The sequence below is a fragment of the Suncus etruscus genome, chromosome 4, assembly GCF_024139225.1.
Source record: "Suncus etruscus isolate mSunEtr1 chromosome 4, mSunEtr1.pri.cur, whole genome shotgun sequence".
Taxonomy (NCBI): Eukaryota; Metazoa; Chordata; class Mammalia; order Eulipotyphla; family Soricidae; genus Suncus; species Suncus etruscus.
This window is the reverse complement of record NC_064851.1, coordinates 137,266,258-137,287,457: the sequence shown is the minus strand read 5'-3', so window position 1 is coordinate 137,287,457 and position 21,200 is coordinate 137,266,258. Positions and strand designations below refer to the sequence as shown.

The 21,200-nt window shown below is 37.2% G+C and overlaps 1 protein-coding gene across 1 annotated transcript in view; it reads left to right on the top strand.

The window, feature by feature from the left end:
- Positions 1-6,411: 6,411 nt before the first annotated feature.
- F11 (coagulation factor XI) overlaps positions 6,412-21,200 on the top strand; it is a 46,451-nt gene continuing 31,662 nt past the window's right edge. The window contains exons 1-2 of the mRNA XM_049772433.1: positions 6,412-6,444; positions 7,646-7,701. Of these exons, the coding sequence (XP_049628390.1) occupies positions 7,647-7,701 (55 nt within the window). The 5' untranslated portion in view covers positions 6,412-6,444; position 7,646. The remainder of the gene's footprint in view (positions 6,445-7,645; positions 7,702-21,200) is intronic.

The window sequence follows — 21,200 nt, the reverse complement described above, 5'->3', positions numbered from 1 at the left end:
CCCATACGATCCAGCTATACCACTCCTAGGAATATGCCCTAGGAACACAAAAATACAATACAAAAAACCCTTCCTTACACCTATATTCATTGCAGCACTATTTACCATAGCAAGACTCTGGAAACAACTAAGATACCCTTCAACAGACGAATGGCTAAAGAAACTGTGGTACATATACACAATGGAATATTATGCAGCTTTCAGGAGAGATGAAGTCATGAAATTTTCCTATACATGGATGTACATGGAATCTATTATGCTGAGTGAAATAAGTCAGAGAGAGAGAGTGAAAAACGCAGAATAGTCTCACTCATCTATGTGTTTTAAGAAAAAAGAAAGACATTCTTGCAATAATAATTTTCAGACACAAAGGAGAAAAGAGCTGGAAGTTACAGCTCACCTCAGGAAGCTCACCACAGTGAGTGATGAGTTTAGTTAGAGAAATAACTACATTTTGAACTGTCCTAATAATGAGAATGTATGAGGGAAATGAAAAACCTGTCTAGAGTACAGGCGGGATCGGGTGGGGGAGGGAGATTTGGGACATTGGTGATGGGAAAGTTGCACTGGTGATGGGTGGTGTTCTTTACATGACTGAAACCCAAACACAATCATGTATGTAATCAAGGTGTTTAAATAATATATATAAAAATAAATTAAAAAAGAAATAAAAACAAATTAAACAGTAAGAAACTGAACAGTTAAAGAATTACTTCAGAAGTAAATTATTCAGATTCTGGGGCTGGAGAGATAGCATGGAGGTAAGGCGTTTGCCTTTCATGCAAGAGGTCATCGGTTCGAATCCCAGCGTCCCATATGGTCCCCCGTGCCTGCCAGGAGCAATTTCTGAGCATGGAGCCAGGACTAACCCCTGAGCACTGCCGGGTGTGACCCAAAAACCACAAAAAAAAAAATTTATTCAGATTCTATAATAATATGTTTGGATCCTATGGAATAATTTTTAAAATCCCATAAATTCAACTTGTACTTATGCATGTAATAATGGTTATTAGTCTTTAACCTGATTTTACTTGAAAGGAAGGATGTTCTTTCCCCATATTTTGATCAATTTATTACATTTTTGTTGTGTAACATTGTGAGTACTTTATATATCCTGGATATTAATCCCTTATCTGATGTACATGTGCAAAAATTTTCTCCCAGTCATTGCCATTGTGTTGGCAAGAGTTACTATTGCCATGTCAGCACTTTAATGTGAAGACAAATACCACATGAACTATTCATCTGTGATAAATACAGAAACAAAACAAGGGAATAGATAGTACTGAGTGATGACAAACCCTAAGCCTTGGATTATAAAACTGCATTCCTTGGCCTTGGATTATAATAAGATTCTAAAATTTGCAGTTTTGTAGTCAACAAGCAGCAGTGGACTAGAAGCAATAGAAGGACAGTGGTGGAGGGCAGTGGACACTGGTGATGGTAAATGTAGTTATATTGCCTCAAAACCACAATGATTAATGCTATTGAAAACATTGTTTAAACTACAATAATAATGTTAAGAAAAACGTGGTTTTCTTTAAATTCTTTTTTTAAGATGGCAATAGTTTATTAATTCTAAATCAAAAAATTCATTATTAAATATTTGAATTTGCAAGGAATGATGTAGACCTGAAGTATGTATTCATCATTATTTATGTTGATTGTGTAGAAAAATGAGTTTTGTTTTTGTTCAGTTAATGAATAATTTTCTCATTTTTTTTAGTTGGTGTTATGCTTTTTTTTTTTTTGGTGGTTTTTGGGTCACACCGGCAGTGCTCAGGGGTAATTCCTGGCTCCAGGCTCAGAAATTGCTCCGGGCAGGCACGGGGGACCATATGGGACGCTGGGATTCGAACCGATGACCTCCTGCATGAAAGGCAAACGCCTTACCTCCATGCTATCTCTCCAGCCCCGTTATGCTTTCTTTATTGTTATTTTCTTAGTGTTTTTCTTTAGCTATTTTTAATAATAATTTATATTTTGACTGAAGTGGATCACATATCTTTTATAGTAATATTTTAGGTACATATTAACATAGAATCAGGGGAATTCCCATCAACAAAGTTGTCCTCCCTCCACCCCTCTTCCCAGCTTGCATCCCATATTCCCCACCCTTACCCACCAGGCTGCCAGTATAAGTGGTATCCTCCATTATTTCCCCCTCAATTTGAGAGGCAGAACTAGATGGTTCAAGTTATGTGGATCTGTTTGAAGAAGAGAAAAGCAATAAAATGGGGTAAAAATCAAATAAGCCAGAAATGGGTGGAGTCCTTCTAGAGGCTCTCAACATCAGTTTGAGAGAAGAAAGGGAAAAAAAAAGAAACACCACATCATTACGAAAAGAAATATCAAATAAAAAAATCCAATGAGCACTACAGCAATAAAGACAAGCACCACATAATAACCACAGTCCTGAAATAAAAACCAAACAGAGTCCCTAAAAAATAAATTAAAAAAAATAATAATGATAAATAAAAATTGGAAATAACAGTATCAAAACCAAAACTTAAATAGAATAAAATAAAATAAAGTAAAATAAAAAATAAATAGATAAATAAATAAAAAAGATTATTTTGTGCTTTTTTTTTTTTGCTTTAAATTCTTATCTCTTTGTTGATAATTCCTGTTGACTCAGTACTATCTCTCCTTTGTGTTTGTTTATTTTGGGATCAAACTCAATGGTGCCCAGTGCTTATTAACCTGACTGCACTCAGAGCTCATTCCTGGTAGGGTTTGAGAGAATGAAGTATGTTCAGTCACATGCTAGGCAACAATCACTGGGTTTTTGCAAGTAAGTGAATTACCGCATTTAGACAAAACTGGAAGGAAAGTTTGGAAATGTGCAATTCCCTGGCATATTAACAGTTATTTTAGAGTTGTCAATGAAAGTAGAAATACTGTAATATTTTACTTTTTTGTTTGTTTTGTTTTGTTTTTGGGTCGCACACAGTGATGCTTGCACTCGAGAATTCCTTCTAGTAGTAATCTGAGTACCATATGAGATGCTGGGGACTGAATTTGGGTCCTACTGTATTATCTCTCCAGCCCCTCTACTTACTTTTGATCCACATCTATGAACTTGGGTAAACAATGGGTACCTTTATACATGAAGAACATCAGACAGAATTGTGTCAGGGGCTAAGGAGTAAGAGGTAGGAATTACTTCATCTTTATGAAGGCTGAGAGCTAACAGGGGTCAGCACCACCCAGGAAAGGGTGGGAGTGGCACCAAGTCTAGAAACCGACACTGCTCTTGTCCTCTGGAAACCACACATGTACAAAGGACACACTGTCCATGTACACATTTGATACCAGGAAATCAAGTATTCCAACATCTGCAGCAAAGCTCTAGTTTAAATGTAAAACCTCTTAATTTATCTTTATCAGCTCACTAAACTATGAGAACACCTTCAAAGGAGGCTCTCATTCACTTGCATATAAATGATTGAATTTGTGTTCTAAAGATGAGGTCACTGAGAAGGAAAGATTAACACAAGATCACTGGTAATGTGACAGAAAGATAGTACAGCAGGTAGGGTGCTTGCCTTGCATGCAGTCAATTCGGGTTTGATCCACGGCACCATATATGGTCCCTCCAAACACTGACAGGAGTAATTATACATATATATATATACATATATATATATATAATTTTGTTTGTTTGTTTTGTTTTTGGGCCACACCTGGTGACACTCAGGGGTTACTCCTGGTTATGTTCTCAGAAATCGCTCCTGGCTTGTTGGACTATATGGGACGCCAGGGATTCGAACTGCGGTCTGTCCTAGGTCAGCCGTGTGCAAGGCAAACGCCCAACCGCTGCACCACCGTTCTGGCCCCTAGGAGTAATTCTTAAATGCAGAGTCAGGAATAATACTCCCTGAGTATTATTGGATGGTGCAAAAAATATGACTGGTAATAACAGGGTGAGAAATAAGGTTGAAATTCATATTTTCAAGACCCATGTCATCTTTCTTCAAACTATGAAAAAAGAAGCAGATAACAGGAACAGTTTTAGCACCATTTGCTATTTTCACATTATTATTGAAAAATAAAAGTGGTTCTTACTTAATCCAACACAATTTTGATCTACACGTTCACCAGGAGACAGACATTTATCAATATCTAAGATGTCTTTTGGTTAGCATACCTGAGAGGGGGGTGAAATCACCATCAATAAGGAAGAGACCCATGATATTGCTAAGCAGTCTCTAATGTAAAAGACATTCCCACAACATTGAATTATCTGCTCCACATAGTTTACCCCAACTATGCATGATTAGTCAGTTTTTGTAACATTTTTTATAAACTGAAATGACCTAAAGTGAAGAAGAAATTTCTATTAGTTCATATATGGGAATTGTTTTCAGCATTTCAAAAACTAAAGTTTAACCTATAAAATCACACCACATAACACAAAAACCTAAAACAACATTATCAGATAGTACATGGTAGGATGCCCTGATGCATACACCAGGAAGTCAAGGCAGTTCTGGGAAAGGAAAGTGGGGAGGTTACTCTCTGTTGAGGTCCACAATGGGCTCTATCTAGAACAGCTGCTGCAAAACAGATCTTGAACACAACTTTCGTATTTTTCTTTTCAGCATAAAAGTAAGTATCTTCAAATGTCCTATCATTCATGAAATTGGTAATAATTTTGAAAGTCTTGAACTTTTCAGTAGTGGTTGATACCTGTAATGCCAGAGTTGGTCAACCCAGCACTAAGTCTGGCATTTAAACTTATGGAATGAAGATAAGACATTTCTGAGATAGCAAGAAAGTCGATATAGAATGGTTCAGATCCTTTTTCAGTGCAAATCTTGATGAGATGGAGCTAACATGCTTTCAAAACCAAATCAGATAACATGGACATTATAAGACACACAAAAATTGAGATGGCCTCTGTCTCCAAATATTGAAATACTCAAAGTAAACTGGCAACATTTGAAAAATGACATTCTTATTAGCACATAATCCCTGCAAATTGCAACACTTTTCTCTGACTTCTGTAATACTGCAGACTCTCAAACAAGGAGAAAGGTGGCAATTTCTTCTCACATCTTCCAAATATTTTTTAAGTTGCAACTAGTCTTTTATGAACATTAAATTAGCTTTCTCTAGAATGTAATTATAATAAACATACAGCAGGTTTTATTTAATTTATATATTTTGATGTTGCCAAGGGAATAACAGAGAAATCCATACCATCTAGTTTTATACACAAAAAATGTGGTATTCATAGAAATAGAGCAAATTGGCCAAGAACCCCCTGGTAACATGGTTTACAGCATATGATGTCTATTTCTGCTCAGGTAACCTGCCTATTAAATTCATGAAAAGATTTGGATAATAGAGGACATGGATCAAAATGCCATTCATATAAGTTTTCACTTTAATTTAAGGTTGAGAGGGTGGCAGGTAGAAATTAAATAAGTTTTCACAAGCTTTCTTTTAATGATTTGCAACATGTTCTACTACTATTTCACCAGGACAAAGGAATTGTCTATTTTTTATGTTTGCTTCTGTTTTGTTGCTGCAATTAGTCATTACTTATTCTCCATTTATGCAATGAGATCTAAAAAAAAAAATAAGAAACTGACTTCTTCCTCTTCTCCTACTTTGTGTCTCAGTGCATTAAAATCTAAAATTATTTTTTAATTTTATGAAACCGTGTAACTTCCTCTATCTTCCCATCCCCTTTTGTGTCTCAAGACTTTGAGATCTAATTTCTTTTTAAATTTTATGAAACTCTGTGACTTCCTCTCTCTTTCCCTTTAGGTCTCAGTGCACTGAGATCAAAAGAAAGTCATGAAACTCATACTTTCCCACTTAAATATTATTTTATATTCAATATTCCCAGGTAGGCTAAAACGAACTTGGCTCTTTTGAACTAATGGAATCTGCATATGGTTCTGAGGAAGTAATATTGTATAAAAAGAAATTGTGAAACAAGAAAGGAAGATTATAATAACTACCCAAATATTTCTACCATCTGAAGTTTTCTTCCACTACTATACAGAACATCCATCCACAAGTTCATTTTCCTTTGTTTTCTTTCCAAATTGTAAGACTCCATTTACACTGGAATTAATGGTTAACAGAATTTGAAAGTGTGATTAAACACTTCTTTGGCTAATAGAATACTATGAGTTTAACCAACAAGTAATGAACACATGTTCAAATTCTATACCTATCTCAGGATATAGTGGTCACTTATAAGAATCCATAGAAAACCAAGAGAAAAATACTTGAAAAATGAGCAACTATCTGGGTACATTCTTTATATAGAGATATTTTAAATCACTTTCATAGACACTCTGTACAAATAGGAGTTACACAACATTGGGGAAAGTAAAAGTAAATATTGCAAATATTCATTTGGAGGAATGAAAACCACTTTGGAATGAGAAAGGCACAAAGAACAGCAGCCATCCCAGCAAACAGGTATCAGTTCAAAACTTATTTATAATTTCTTGAAAGAATTAATTGAAATGCCTTTCCATCTCACTTATTTTTATAATAGAGAGTAAGTTAGCCTTATAATTTATCTGATTATTCATTTTATTTTATTTTATTTTGGGGGTTTTGGTTTTGGGGCTACCTGGCAGCTCTCAGGGGTTGTTCCTGGTTCTGCACTCAGAAATAGATCTAGCAGGCTCAGGGAACCATATGGGATATTGGGGATTGAACCCTGGCCAAGTGCCAGGCAAATGGCCTACCACTGTGCTATTGCTTCTGTCCCAAATGATGAACCGGTTATTTTAGATGGTTTTAGTTAAAATGCATAACCTATTTGAGAAATACAGTATAAAAAAGAGCAAGAACTTAACATACATTTTGAACAATTTAATGAGATATTTAAAATATTTTTAAAAAATCAGAGATTTACTTTGTCTCCCTGATAAATTTTCATAAAGCAGTCAGTTTGGTGTTCATGGAAATAAATGCATTTATAGGTATCTGAGAAAAATCTAGCCATAATTTATGATGGGACTTTAAAAAAATAGAAAAATCTGTGACTGGCATGATAGGAAGGTGGGTAGGATGTTTGCCTTGGACACAACAGACCCGGTTCAATCCCAGCATTCCATATGGTCTCCTGAGCCTGCCAGAAGAGATTTTTGAGAACAGATTTAGGAATAACCCTGAGCACTGCTAAGTGTGGCCCCCAAACAAAAACAAATGAAATCTTCAAATAGAAATTATTTATAGTTCTTTGATAGATATAATAAAAGATTATCTTATGAAAAGAAAATAAGTAAATTGAAAGAGAAGACCAAAATGAAAAATTGGGGTGAAGGATTATGATGGCATGAGACATTCCTGATTAATAGTGAGCTTAAAGACAGAGAGAAGAAATACAGGGCAGAAAGTAAGAGAATTCTTTCAAGTCAGTACAAGATTCTTAATAACCACAAATGTACTGAACACAACTTCACACCTCCACATGCTGAGTCTTCACCAATGCTACACAGCCATCCAAGGAACACTCCAGGATTCAGGAAAGATACAATTCATCATTATGATAAACTCCATAAACTCTACTAACTACTCCCCTTACTTTCTATTTCTTGCAAACACTTGTCACTAAAATAATGGCAATTTATATTTTATATTCTAAAAATATGATTTTTTTCTTTTGTAGAATGATTTTATTATATAAGATGGTACATTTCCTTTTATTTGTCTCTGCTTCTGGTGGTAAGTAGAATTATATCCTCAGTATGGTTTGGAAATAGCTTGATTTTCTGACAGAGATGGAGAACATACACCCAGAGAGGAAAATTATACCAAGTCTCAACTCTATGTTATCTAATTCAGAAAAAGAAAGTGTTTATTATTTTATTCAGGGCATCAGAAGTTTTCAAGCCAGGGAAGGAAATCAAGGTGAAGAGATTGCTCAGATCAAAGGAAGCTAAATCTTATTTATAACCTATTTATAACTAAATCTATATCACACATTGAAATGATACTTCAGTAATATTAAAAAGCATTTAGGGAAGGGCACACCAGTTGGTCCTCAGGCTTTACTCCTGGATTTGCACTCAGGGTCACTTTGGTGGGGCTTGGGAACCATAGAAAGTGCTAGGAATCAAACCAGTGTTGCTTACATGAAAGGAAAGTGCCTTATCCATTATACTATCTCTCTGATCTCAGAAACAGATGTCTTAATTTGCCTAATTTATTGATAAGTTTTCCATAAAAAGTTATTACTGTAAGGTAATACTACAATTATATCATAACATACACATACCAGATTTTTTGATATTTTTGAAATATCATGCAAATTTTTAATATAATTTTTATTTTGATCATAGTGGCTTACATATTGTTGACAATACTATTTTAGGTACATATTAACATAATATCAGGGGGATTCCCATCACTGAATTATCCTCCCTACACCTCCGTTCCCATCCTACCTCCCATATCCTCCTCCTTCTCCCCCCCCCCACCCTGGGGCTGCTAGAATATGTGGTTCCCTCTGAGCCTAGCTTACTACTTAGTGGTTTTACACCTGTTTTGGTCTTGGTACCTCCCTTGTTTCCTCCTCTAACTGGGAGGCGGTATTAGATAGTTCCAGTTATGTGGTTTTGTTTGAAGAAGAGAAAAGTGATAAACTGGGGTAAAAATCAAATACACTGAAAATGGGCGGAGTCCTTCTAGAGGCTTTCATCATCGGTTTGAGAGATGAAGGGGAAAAAGAAGGTGAAACACCTCAACAGTACAACAAGAAATGCCAAATAAAATATCCAATGAGCACTCCAAATTAAAGATAAGCACCACATAAAAGCCGTGGTCTTGAGATAAAAAACATGGCAGAGCACCTAAAGAAAAAGAAAAGAAGAAACTAACTAAATAAATATAAATGGAGACAACAACTTCAATAACTATACCAAAACAAAGAAATCAACAAAACCTAGATAGGTATAAAAAATTGTTTTGTGCTTCCCCCCCCCCTCCTGCACAGGCACAGTAAATATTGGGGTCATTTGAAAAAAAATTCCCTTGGCCTAAGAGGTACAGGGTTTCTCCACCCTTGGAGTATATTGTCATGGGATTAACTATAGACTCAGTTCAGGTTCATTTACTCTCCCCTTGGTGCTTTCGTGGTGTTTGGAAGATTTCTGCTTCATTCTGGGTGATAAAATCAGATCTCTGTATCTAGAGATCTCAGTATCTGCACAGGTCAAGGGGTGAAACTTATGATGAAGCCTTTCTTTGTGGTTCTAGAAGTTATGTTCCCTCAGTGTCATCTTAATCCATCTTCTGTGTTTGATGGTCTTGGTCTTTGCGCTGGTCTTAGGATGGAGCCTATGATAGCGTCTTTCGTTGTGTTTCCAGAAGACCATTCCGTTGCAATTGTCTCAGACGGATCTTTGGAACTGGAGATCATGGTTGTTGTGCAGGTCGTAGCTCAAACCCTTGACTAGGGCTTTTTTTATTGGTCACAGGATACATAGAGTCCCGTCATGGTTCTATCAGCCAGTCATATGTAAGTCGCGATCTTGGCTTTTGGACTGACCAAAGGATGACAAGTCTTCTGATGTTGTCTTATCGTCAGCTGGAGGGTTAGGATAACCTGCTCTTAGGTCAAGTTGTTCCCATTTTCCTCATTGTCATTAGTGTCCTCATTAGAGCTGGCACTTGTTGGTGTCAAGCAGTACTGATGATGTCCTGGATGGGATTTGTTTCCTGTACCTATCATGAAGAACTTTGTCGTTTCTATGTCTGGGATCCAGGGTTCAAGGCTGGACAAATGATGTCTAATCACCTGGGGTCTAAGTTGGGTCCATGTGACATATTTTCAAGGTGGGAGATGTCCCTGTATTGTAAACAAGTATGAGTTCTTATCCCTAGTAGATAAGAGCTCGTTTTTGTATGTAAGATTTCCCCCTTTTTTAGTGTGTCTTTGCAGGGGGAAATGGTGCTACATTATATTGCCGGTGCATTTGGGGGTGGAAAAAGAAGAAAACGGAAACAGGTCACACACCCAAAAAATATAAAAATAGAAATAAAAATATATGTGCTTACTTAACTATATATAAAAGGAACAAAGATTTTAAAAAACCCGAAGTAACAAAGTAATTAAAGGAACAAAATGATGCAAGAGACTATTTTACATTTGGGGAAAAGCAGGTAAAGAGATAGTGCAATACAGGTCTTATACTTATGATGGAACTATAGGTTTCCCCATTGTCTTTTGAGATTTTCTTGTGGTGTGTGGGTTCCTGGGCACCTTTTCATCACACACCCTGACCTTCTTGAGATTGGCAAAAGATTTGAGGCAGGGAGGTCTTGGGAAGAGTTCTTGCTTTGGGAATACTTTTAGAGCTAAGTTCGGTTTCAAGTAACAGTCCACGTTAGGAAGAATTGGTAAGGAGGGCCACGCAGCATGAGTCAGCAGGGGAGTTGGTTGCCTTCTCTTGCCGGGGACAAGGTGTGGGTTTAACTTGATGTCCCTTTGCTTGGATGCTGGGTACTGGTTCGTTGGGGTAGGAGGTCATTCTTGATGCCTAATAGATTAAGAACTGAGGGTGAAGAGTTTTAATAAAGTGGGAAATCTGGATGGGGTTGAGGGGTGAAGGGATAGTCGGATTTCCAAAAGGGGGGAAAGGGGAAAGTGTATGAAAGAGGCAGGAAAAAAGAGAAGAGAAAATACATTAAAAAGAAAAAGAGGAGAAGAAAGAAAGAAGAAAAAGAAAAAAAGAAAGTAGTAAGAAGAGAGGAGAAAAGGGCAAGGGAATGCTAGTTTGCTTGAATGTGTTCGATGAGTAGGGCCTGTAGAATAAGTCTGTAGGTCACGGTTGCTGCTTCGGTGTTCTGGCTGGTCACGTGCTTCAAGTCCTAAAAGAAGGCATAACCTAGAGATAAAGTGTATGTTAAAGAGTTTTCTCGGGACATTCTCATAGTGCAAGCTGGGTATGGTATCTCATGTGACTGGGCCCCGAGATGCCATCTTTGTCCACACTTTGTATCCAAGAATGCCTGTAGACAGAAAAGCTGAGAGGCTATTTTAAATATAGTAAGATTAAGGCATTAAAACATATTTTTATGAGATGTTTCCGTTGGAGTCACTGATTTCCCATGATATTCTTTACCTGTAATCCTGTATAATATTCCTAAGGGATTATTATGGGCCTTTGTAGTAGAAGGCTGATTACATACCTGTTCTCTCTATGCTGCTGTTTCTGTTGTTGCTGGTTTTTTTGTGGTATAATGTGAAATCAGGGGTTTGTGTTGTTCTTCTTTCATGTGTTTTGGGCACTGCTCCCCGGTGTATGTTGAATGTTACAGTGTTTGGAGTTTCTACCTTGTTAAAGCCTGTTATTTGATTGTTGAATATTAGTTGTATATAAGGTGTATGTTCTAGGTACTTCAGAATAGTGCTATCATTCTGTGTTTATCTTTCATCTTCTGACTTACTTCATTTAACATAATATGTTCTAGGTCCATCCAAGTTGCTGCAAAATCCATAATTGTATCATTTCTGACTACCATGTAGTATTCCATTGTGTATAGATACCACATCTTAATGATCCACTCGTCTGTTGTTGGATATCGAGGTTGGTTCCAAGACTTGGCTATTATACTGAGTGCTGTGATAAATAGTGGGGTGTGCACATATTTTGGGATGAATGTCCTTCTGACTTGGGGATAGATACCTAAGAGAGCAATTGCTGGGTCAAATGGCAGCTCAATTCTGAGTTCCTTGAGCTCTCTCCAGACTGTTCTCCATAGGGGTTGGACTAGGGGGCACTCCCACCAGCAATGGATGAGAGTGCCTTTCATACAGCATCCCTGCCAACAGAGCCTGTTCCCATTATATTTGATGTGAGCCATTCTCACCGGTGTAAGGTGGTATCTCATTGTTGTTTTGATTTGGATTTCTCTGATGATAAGTGAAGGTGAGCATGTTTTCATGTATTTGTTGGCCATCTTTCAGTTTTCCTCTGAAAAGTGTCTATTCATTTCATCTTCCCATTTTTTATGACTTTATTTGGTTTTGGGGGCTCAGCTTTCTGAGTGTTTTGTATATTCTGGATATCAGCCCTTTATCTGATATGTTGAATGGAAAGATTTTTTTCCCCAGTCAGTTAACTGTCTTCTTGTGTTATGTAGGGTTTCTTTTGTCATGCAGGAGCTTTTTAGTTTGATGTAGTCCCATTTGTTTATGTTTGATGCTAAAGTTCTTGCCATTGGTGCTCCATCCTCGAAGACCTCTTTGATATATACACGTCTTTGAGTGTTCTACCTATTTTATTCTCTATAAATTTTATAGATTCGGGTTTAATTTCAAGGTCTTTGATTCATTTTGAGTTGATTTTTGTATAAGGAGTGAGGTATGGGTCAATTTTGAATTTCTTACATGTGGTTTTCCAGTTGTACCAACACCATTTGTTGAAAAGACTTTCTTTGTTCCGTTTCAAGTTCTTGGCTCTTTTGTCAAATGTATATGGGGATTTATGTCTGGAAGTTCTGTTCTAACCCACTGGTCTGAGCCTCTGTCCTTGTACCAGTACCATGCTGTTTTGATCACTATGGCTTTATAGTATAGCTTCAGGTTAGGTAGAGAGATGCCACCCAGCTTCTTGTTTTTTAGTATGTGTTTGGCTATCCTGGGTTTTTTGTGGTTCCAGATGAATTTAATGATTGATTGTTCTAAATATTTAAAGAATGATGTCTGAATTTGGATTGGGATTGAATTGAATCTATATAGTAGTTTTGGTAGGATGGTCATTTTGACTATGTTGATTCTACCTACCCATGAGCATGGGTGTTTTTCCATTTTCTTAGATCCTCTTCAATTTGTTTCTGGAGTGTTTTGAAGTTTCCCTGGTATAGGTCCTTCAGTTCCCTTGTAAGGTTGATTCCTAGGTACCTTATTTTTTTGATATTATTTTAAATGGAGTTGTATTTTTGACCTCTCTCTCCTCAATTTCATTATTTGTGTAGAGAAACACTACTGTCTTTTGTGTATTGACTTTGTAGCCAGCCACTTTGCTGTATTGGTTAATTGTTTCTAGGAGTTTTACTGTGGACTCTTTAAGGTTTTTGATGTATATCATCATATCATCTGCAAAAAGATAGTTTGAGTTCCTCTTTCCCAATTTGGATTCCTTTGATTCCCATCTCTTGTCGGATTGCTATTTCTAGGACTTCTAAGATTATATTAAATAAGAGTGGAGAGAGTTGACAGCCTTGCCTAGTTCCTGAGTTTAGTGGAAATGCTTCTAGTTTTTTGCCATTAAGGATAATGTTGGCTGTGAGCTTTTAATAGATAGCTGTAACTATCTTGAGGAAGGTTACCTCTAACCCTATTTTGCTGAGTGTTTTCAACATGTTTTCTTATTGTTGATGTAATGTATGATGTTGATTGATTTGCGTATGTTGAACCAACCTTGATTTCTTGGGATGAAACCCACTTGGTCATGATGTATGATCTTTTTGATAAAGTGCTGGATTCGGTTTGCTAAAATTTTGTTTAGAATCTTTGCATCTATATTCATTAGTGAGATTGGTCTGTAGTTTTCTTTCTTGGTGGCGTCTTTGCCATCTTTGGGAATGAGTGTGATATTAGCCTCATAAAAGGAGTTGGGGAGCATTCCTGTTTTTTCGATGGTTTGGAAGAGCCTGTGAAAAAGTGGTAGTAAGTCTTTTCGGAATGTTCAATAGAATTCGCCTGTAAATTCATCTGGACCTGGACTTTTGTTCTTAGGGAGTTTCTTAATTACATTTTCAATTTCCTCTGAAGTGATTGGTCTGCTTAGGCTTTCTAGGTCTTCCTTATCCAGTCTCGGAAGATGGTAGTTTTCCAGGAATCTGTCAATTTCTACTGGGTTCTCTAGCCTAACTGAGTATAGTTGTTCATAATATGATCTCATGATATGTTGTATTTCTTGGGGTTCTGTTATAATCTCTTCCCTTTCATTTGTGATCCTACTGATTTGGGTGTTTTCCCTCTTTTTATTTTTTTTTTTGGTGAGTTTTGCCAGCGGTTTATCTATCTATTTTTTCAAAAAAACAACTCCTGGTCTCATTGATTTTTTGTATTGTTTTATTAGTTTATATGTTGTTTATTTCTGCTCTGGTTTTTATTATTTCTTGCCTTCTGGTTGGATTTCTTTGCTGCTGTGTTCCAATTTCTTGAGGTAATCCTTTAAACTGTTGGTTTTGTCATTTTCCTGTTTCTTGACATAGGCCTGTTTTGCTATGAGTTTTCCCCTAATTACTGCTTTTGCTGTGTCCCACAGATTTTGACAGGTTGTCTCTTCATTATCATTTGTCTCAAGGAATCTTTTTATTTCTTCCTTGATTTGCTCTTTGATCCAGCTGTTGTTGAGAAGCATGTTGTTTAATCTCCAGGCACTAGTTTTTCTCCATTTCTTCTTCTTGTAGTCAATTTTGACTTCTGTTGCATAGTGATCTGATAGGGTGCTTCTAATGATCCTTACATTTGTGATCTTATATACATTAGGTTTGTATCCTAGGACATGGTCTATTCTGGAGAAGGTTCCATGTGGGCTTGAGAAGAATGTGTATTCTGTTTTATGGGAATGGAGTTTCCTATATAAGTCTATTAGCCCTAGATCTTCTAATTTTTCATTTAGGGCTCTTATTTCTTTGCTGTTTTTCTGTTTGGTGGATCTGTCCAGTGGTGATAGTAGAGTATTGAGATCCCCTACAATTATCACGTTTCCCTTCATGTGTTTCTCCAGGTTTGCAAGCAGTTGCCTCACATATTTTTCTGGCTCTACATTAGGTGCATAAATATTGACCAGAGTTAGTACTTCTTGATCTAGTATTCCCCTGATCAGTAAGTAGTGTCCCTCTTTGTCCCTGATCACTTTTTTGAGGTTGAATGGAATTTGGTCTGATGTAAGAATGGCTGTCCCTGCTCTTTTTTTATTTTCTATTAGCCTGAATAATTAATTTCCATCATTTTATTCTGAGCCTGTGCTTTCCCTGTAGTTGTAGGTGTGTTTCTTGCAGGCAGCAGAAGTCTGGTTTATGTTTTCTAATCCAGTTCTCTACTATGTGTCTCTTAATAGGAGAGTGTAGTTCGTTAACATTTAGGGAGATTAGAGAGGACTGCTGTGCAGTTGTGTTGTGTACGGTGGTTGTTGTTACAATCGGGGGTTTGGATTGTGTAATTCGTCTCTGAGTAGGTCATTTAGGAGTGGTTTTGTTTGCGCAAATAATGCAAGCTCATTTTTGTTTGAGAATGTTTTTATTCTGCCCTCCCATATGAATGAGAGTTTTGCTGGATATTGGACCCAAGGTTGGAAGTTTCTTTCATTCAGGCGTTTGAATATGTCATTCCACTGTCTTGCTTGAATTATTTCAAATAGGAGATCTGGTTTGATTCTTTTGTCTCTTCCTTTGTATTTGAGGGTTTTTTCTCCCTTATTGCTTTAAGGAGATCATCTTTCTCTTTTTTTTTTTGCCACTTGGATTACTATATGTCTTGGTGTTGGTTTATTAGGGTCTATTTTATTAGGGGCTCTCTTCACTTCCTGGATTTGCACTGAGTCTTCTTTCCAGAGGGTGGGAAAGTTTTCTGTTAATTTTCCCCTGACTACTAATTCTTTCTCTTTTCCTATTTCTTCCCCTTCTGGTATACCCACAATTATTAGGTTGTTTCTTTTGTCCTTGTTCATTAGATACTGGACTTTTCCTTCCAGTGCTTCGCCTTTTATTTCCTTACTGGTTTTTTGGTCGTTTTTTGTTTGCAGTTTTCTTTCGAGTTCTTCAACGTGCTTCTCCAACTGTGTGATCCTACTCATATGGCTTGTTACATTGTCTTTTAACTCCTTTATTTCCCTTTGTATGGAATCTCTCATATTCTTTGACAGTTCTTCTTTAATTTGGCTGATTTGTTCCTCCATGGATTTCTTATATTTGGTGGCTAGCATTTCCTTCATTTCCTTAATCAAGGCTTCCATTTTGTTCTTCATGGCTGCTGTTAAGTCTCCTTCCAATGGATCTGTGCGTTTTGGTGGACTTGGACACTTGCTAGGGTTTCTCTCCATATCTCCAGATGTTAGTGTTCTCTTTAATTTACCCATATTTTTTGCATTTATTGGTGTGGCTTGGAGTGCAGTCCCTTCCGAGTTCAGCCTGTTTTTGCCCCTTGTGGCGTGGGGATGGGTCCCCTCCCTGAGTATGGTTCTAGAGGGGTCTGTTGGGTGAGCTCGTGGAGATTTGGCTCCTCCTATGCTCTCTAGTAGGGCCTGGTTTGTTTTTTCCTTTTGTTGGCAGCTAGTGCAGTTCCGCTCCTGGCCACAATGTTGGAGGGCGCTGTTGAGCCTAGCTCCCTGTCCTCCCTTCTTTCCCTGGGAGTCAGCGGAGCTTCACCCCCTCCGAGCCTCAGCTGAGGAAATTCCCTCAGCCAAACCCACCTGCCGTTCACTCTTTGCCCCTGGGAGTCCCTCTGGGGCTCAGGGGGCAGGCTGCTCTAGGATACCCCAAGGTCCGTGGAGTAGACCAAAGCTCACCCGGTCTATAAGCTCTAACCCTTTCCAGTGGCGCAGAGTGGGTCAGGCGCAGAGTTCTCTGGATGCCCACGTGGGGAGGTGGCCTGGTGGCTGGCAAACTCACCTTGCCTGGAGTAGGGTCGGGGGTCCCTCGAAATATCATGCAAATTTTTATATGTAGTATATGCATTTTAGTATTCTAATTCTACTATTAGTATTTACACTTCATTATGTCCAATAAATTTATTTATACATTAGTTAACTCATATTAGGAAGAACATTTTGTACATATTTGTAACCCTCGTGTTTATTTTCTAATAAAATGAAAAGACCAAATATATTACCTTTCTATTATTGTACAAGTGAATATTTTCTCCTATTTATAAAAGGCAATAAACATAGGCAAAATATTTTAAATAAAACTAAATGCAGTTTGTGACTTAGATTTTCTTTGCTGTAATATTTTGATATTATAGTCCTTCAATGTCATCATTATTAGTAGTGTTATTTCATTGATAATATGGTAAATCAATGGAAACTGTCTGAGCACTAGTTTAAACAATTGCACACATCTTTATATGTTTAACAAGAGCTAGATTTTCATGGTCAATAACCGGGGCCATTTTTAGGTCAGAATAGATCCTTTGTTAATGAAAAGCTAACTGACAGGTATATTAAAAAACAATTCAGAAGAGCTGGAGAGATAGTACAGTGGGTAGATCACTTGCCTTGCAGCAATTGGCCTGGATTTACCCCAATACTCCATATGGTCCTCTGAACACTATCAGAAATGACCCCTGACTGTAGATCCTGAAGATAGGAGGCAGATAGTTATTTCTAATAACTCCTGGGTCTATCATTGGGTGGCTACCAACTTTGGAGAAAGTCATGATACATACAAAAGTTACAGGTATGTAATGAGAAAATATAGATATAAATAGAATTTTGTAGATAAAATTTCTGGCTAGGATCCTTGACATCAAGGGGATTTGCTGTTTATGTTAGTAACATAAAGATATGCCATATGTTCTTTCCCATTCTAAGTTTTTACCAAAATCCTATGTCTCTGAATAAGATTTCTGATCACTTTGTGACAACATATTTTCCCAAGTATTAAGATGATGACTGTCATTACAAAAAAGTTTGAGTTCTTTTTCTTTTGTGCTTTAATTTGTTTTTATTTCAGGATTCTGGTTATTGTATGGCTGCTGCCTATATTGCCCTGGTGCCTTTCAAGTTTTTTGTTTGATTTTTTTATCTTTTATTTTATTTATTTATTTTTTGTATTGTTGTTATGTCTTTATTCCTTCTCCCTCCCTGCTCTTAAACTGATAGATATAGCCTCTAGAAGGACTCCTCTCATTTTTTTGCTTGTTTGATTTTTGCCCCATTTTATTTTATTATTATTTTTTTTCTTTTTCCTTCAAACAGAACCACACAACTTCTTTTTATTAATATCTTTATTTAAACACCTTGATTACAAACATGATTGTGGTTGGGTTTCAGTCATGTAAGGAATACCCCCCCTTCACCAGTGCAACATTCCCACCACCAATGTCCCAAATATCCCTCCTCCTCACCCCACCCCTGCCTGTACACTAGACACGTTTTCTACTTCCCTCATTCATTCACATTGTTATGATATTCTCAATGTAGTTATTTCTCTAACTGCACTCATCACTCTTTGTGATGAGCTTCATGTAGTGAGCTGGTACTTCCAGCCCTCCTTTCTTTTGTCCCTGAAAATTATTGCAAGAATGTCTTTTTATCTTTCTTAAAACCCATAGATGAGTGACACTATTCTGTGTCTATCTCTCTCCCTCTGACTTATTTCACTCAGCTTAATAGAGTCCATGTACATACATGTATAGGAAAATTTCATGACTTCATCTCTCCTGAAGGCTGCATAATATTCCATTGTAGAACCACACAACTTGAACCATCTTGTTTCACCCCACTAATAGAGGGGGAAATAATGGAGGGTAACGAGAGCAAACAGTCATATGAACATTAAGTAGAAGTAAAAAGGATCAAAATTAAGCACCAAATCCAAAGCCAACGACAACAGAATTGAAACCCAATTTACAACATACTAGACACAGAGCGGACCACCTATACTAGCAGCCTGGGGGTGGGTAAAAGAAGAGGATATGGGTTGTATGCTGGGAACAGGATGGAGGGAGGACAATATTGGTGGTGGGAGGGCCCCTGATTCATTATCACTATGTACCTAAAGTATTACTGTGAAAAATTTGTAATCCACTTTGATAAAAAAATATTTGAGAATTATAATCTGCCCCAAATATTTTCAATTTTACATATATATAATATAATATATAATATATAAACATACCCAATAAAGCACATTTGTATATATATATATATATATATATATATATATATATATATATACACATTTATATATTTTGGTGGATGGGCCCCTACCCAGTGAATTCTCAGCCAACCAGGGCCATGGTTCAAGGAAAAGTCCCATAGATATGGAGATTTAATGCGATCCCTCTAAAGATACCCATGACATTCTTCAAAGAAGTGGATCAGGCACTTTTAAAATTCATTTGGAACAATAAACACCTTAGAATAGCTAAAGCAATCATTGGGAAAAAGAATATGGGAGGAATTACTTTCCCCAACTTAAAACTGTACTACAAAGCAATAGTTATTAAAACAGCATGGTATTGGAATAAAGACAGACCCTCAGATCAGTGGAATAGGCTTGAATACTCAGAGACTGTTCCCCAGACATACAATCACCTAATTTTTGATAAAGGAGCAAGAAATCCTAAATGGAGCAAAGAAAGCCTCTTCAACAAGTGATGCTGGCACAACTGGCTAGCCACTTGCAAAAAATTGAACTTAGACCCCCAGCTAACATCATGTATGAAGGTTAAATCCAAATGGAGGAAAGACCTCGATATCAGACCCGAAACCTTAAGATATATAGAACAACACGTAGGTAAAACACTCCAGGATATTGAGACTAAAGGCATCTTCAAAGAGGAAACTGCATTCTCCAAGCAAGTGAAAGCAGAGATTAACAGATGGGAATATATTAAGCTGAGAAGCTTCTGCACCTCAAAAGAAATAGTGCCCAGGACACAAGAGCCCCCCACTGAATGGGAGAAACTATTCACCTAATACCCATCAGACAAGGGGCTAATCTCCAAAATATACAATGCACTGACAGAAATTTACAAGGAAAAAAAATCTAATCCCATCAAAAATGGGGAGAAGAAATGGACAGACACTTTGACAAAGAAGAAATACAAATGGCCAAAAGACACATGAAAAAATGTTCCACATCACTAATCATCAGGGATATGCAAATCAAAACAACTATGAGGTACCACCTCACACCCTAGAGAGTGGCACACATCACAAAGAATGAGAACAAGCAGTGTTGGCGGGGATGTGGAGAGAAAGGAACTCTTATCCACTGCTGGTGGGAATGCCGTCTAGTTCAACCTTTATGGAAAGCAATATGGAGATTCCTCCAAAAACTGGAAATTGAGCTCCCATACGACCCAGCTATACCACTCCTAGGAATATGCCCTAGGAACACAAAAATACATTACAAAAATCCCTTCCTTACACCTATATTCATTGCAGCACTATTTACCATAGCAAGACTCTGGAAACAGCCAAGATACCCTTCAACAGATGAATGACTAAAGAAACTGTGGTACATATACACAATGGAATATTATGCAGCTTTCAGGAGAGATGAAGTCATGAAATTTTCCTGTACATGGATGTACATGGAATCTATTATGCTGAGTGAAATAAGTCAGAGAGAGAGAGAGAGAGGGAGAGAGAGAGAGAGAGAGAGAGAGAGAGAGAGAGAGAGAGAGAGAGAGAGAGAGAGAGAGAGACGCAGAATGTTCTTCTCTTTTCTTTTCTTTTTTGTGGCTTGCAATATTGTTACTTAAGGGGTATCATGCATATCACTATCTTCTTTCAACACTGAGTTTTTGTCCTGAGTGATCATTTCCAACTATCACTATCATAGTGATTCCTTCTCTATCTTAACTGAACTCCACATTCTTTGTAGCAAGTTTCCTATCAGGGACTGGTCCTCCTCTCTATTGTCTTTGGATTATTACCATTCTATAGTGTATGATTGTTATCTCAGAAATGAGTGCAATAATTCTATGTCTTTTGTTCAACACATCCATCCATGTATAAGCACATTTAATAACTTTATCTTTTGTAACAGTTGTGTGTATATCATTATGTAAATGTACCACAGTTTCTTTAGCCACTCATCTGTTCTCAGCACTTGGGGTGTTTCCAGATTCTGGCTATTATAAACAGTGATGTGAGGAACATAGGAAGGTTTTTCAGAATTGTGTTTTGGGGCCTTAGGGTATATTCCAAGGAGTAGTATTGCTGGATTATATAGAATCTCAATTTCTGTTTTTTTTTTTTTTTTTTTTTGTAGATGTTCTATTGTTTTCCATAAAGGTTAGACCTGTCAACATTCTCACCAACAGTGAATGAAAGTCACTTTCTCTCAGCATCTGCACCAGCATTGATTGTTTTTGTTCTTTTGGATATATGCCATTCTCTATGGTGTGAGATGATCAGGGCTATATATTACTACTCCTTGATAAAAATATATCAGGATTATGGCACCATAAAAAAGGCCCTGGGGTGTGGTAATAAGCATGTATGGAACCAGTAGTTGTTCCCATGCTTCAAGGG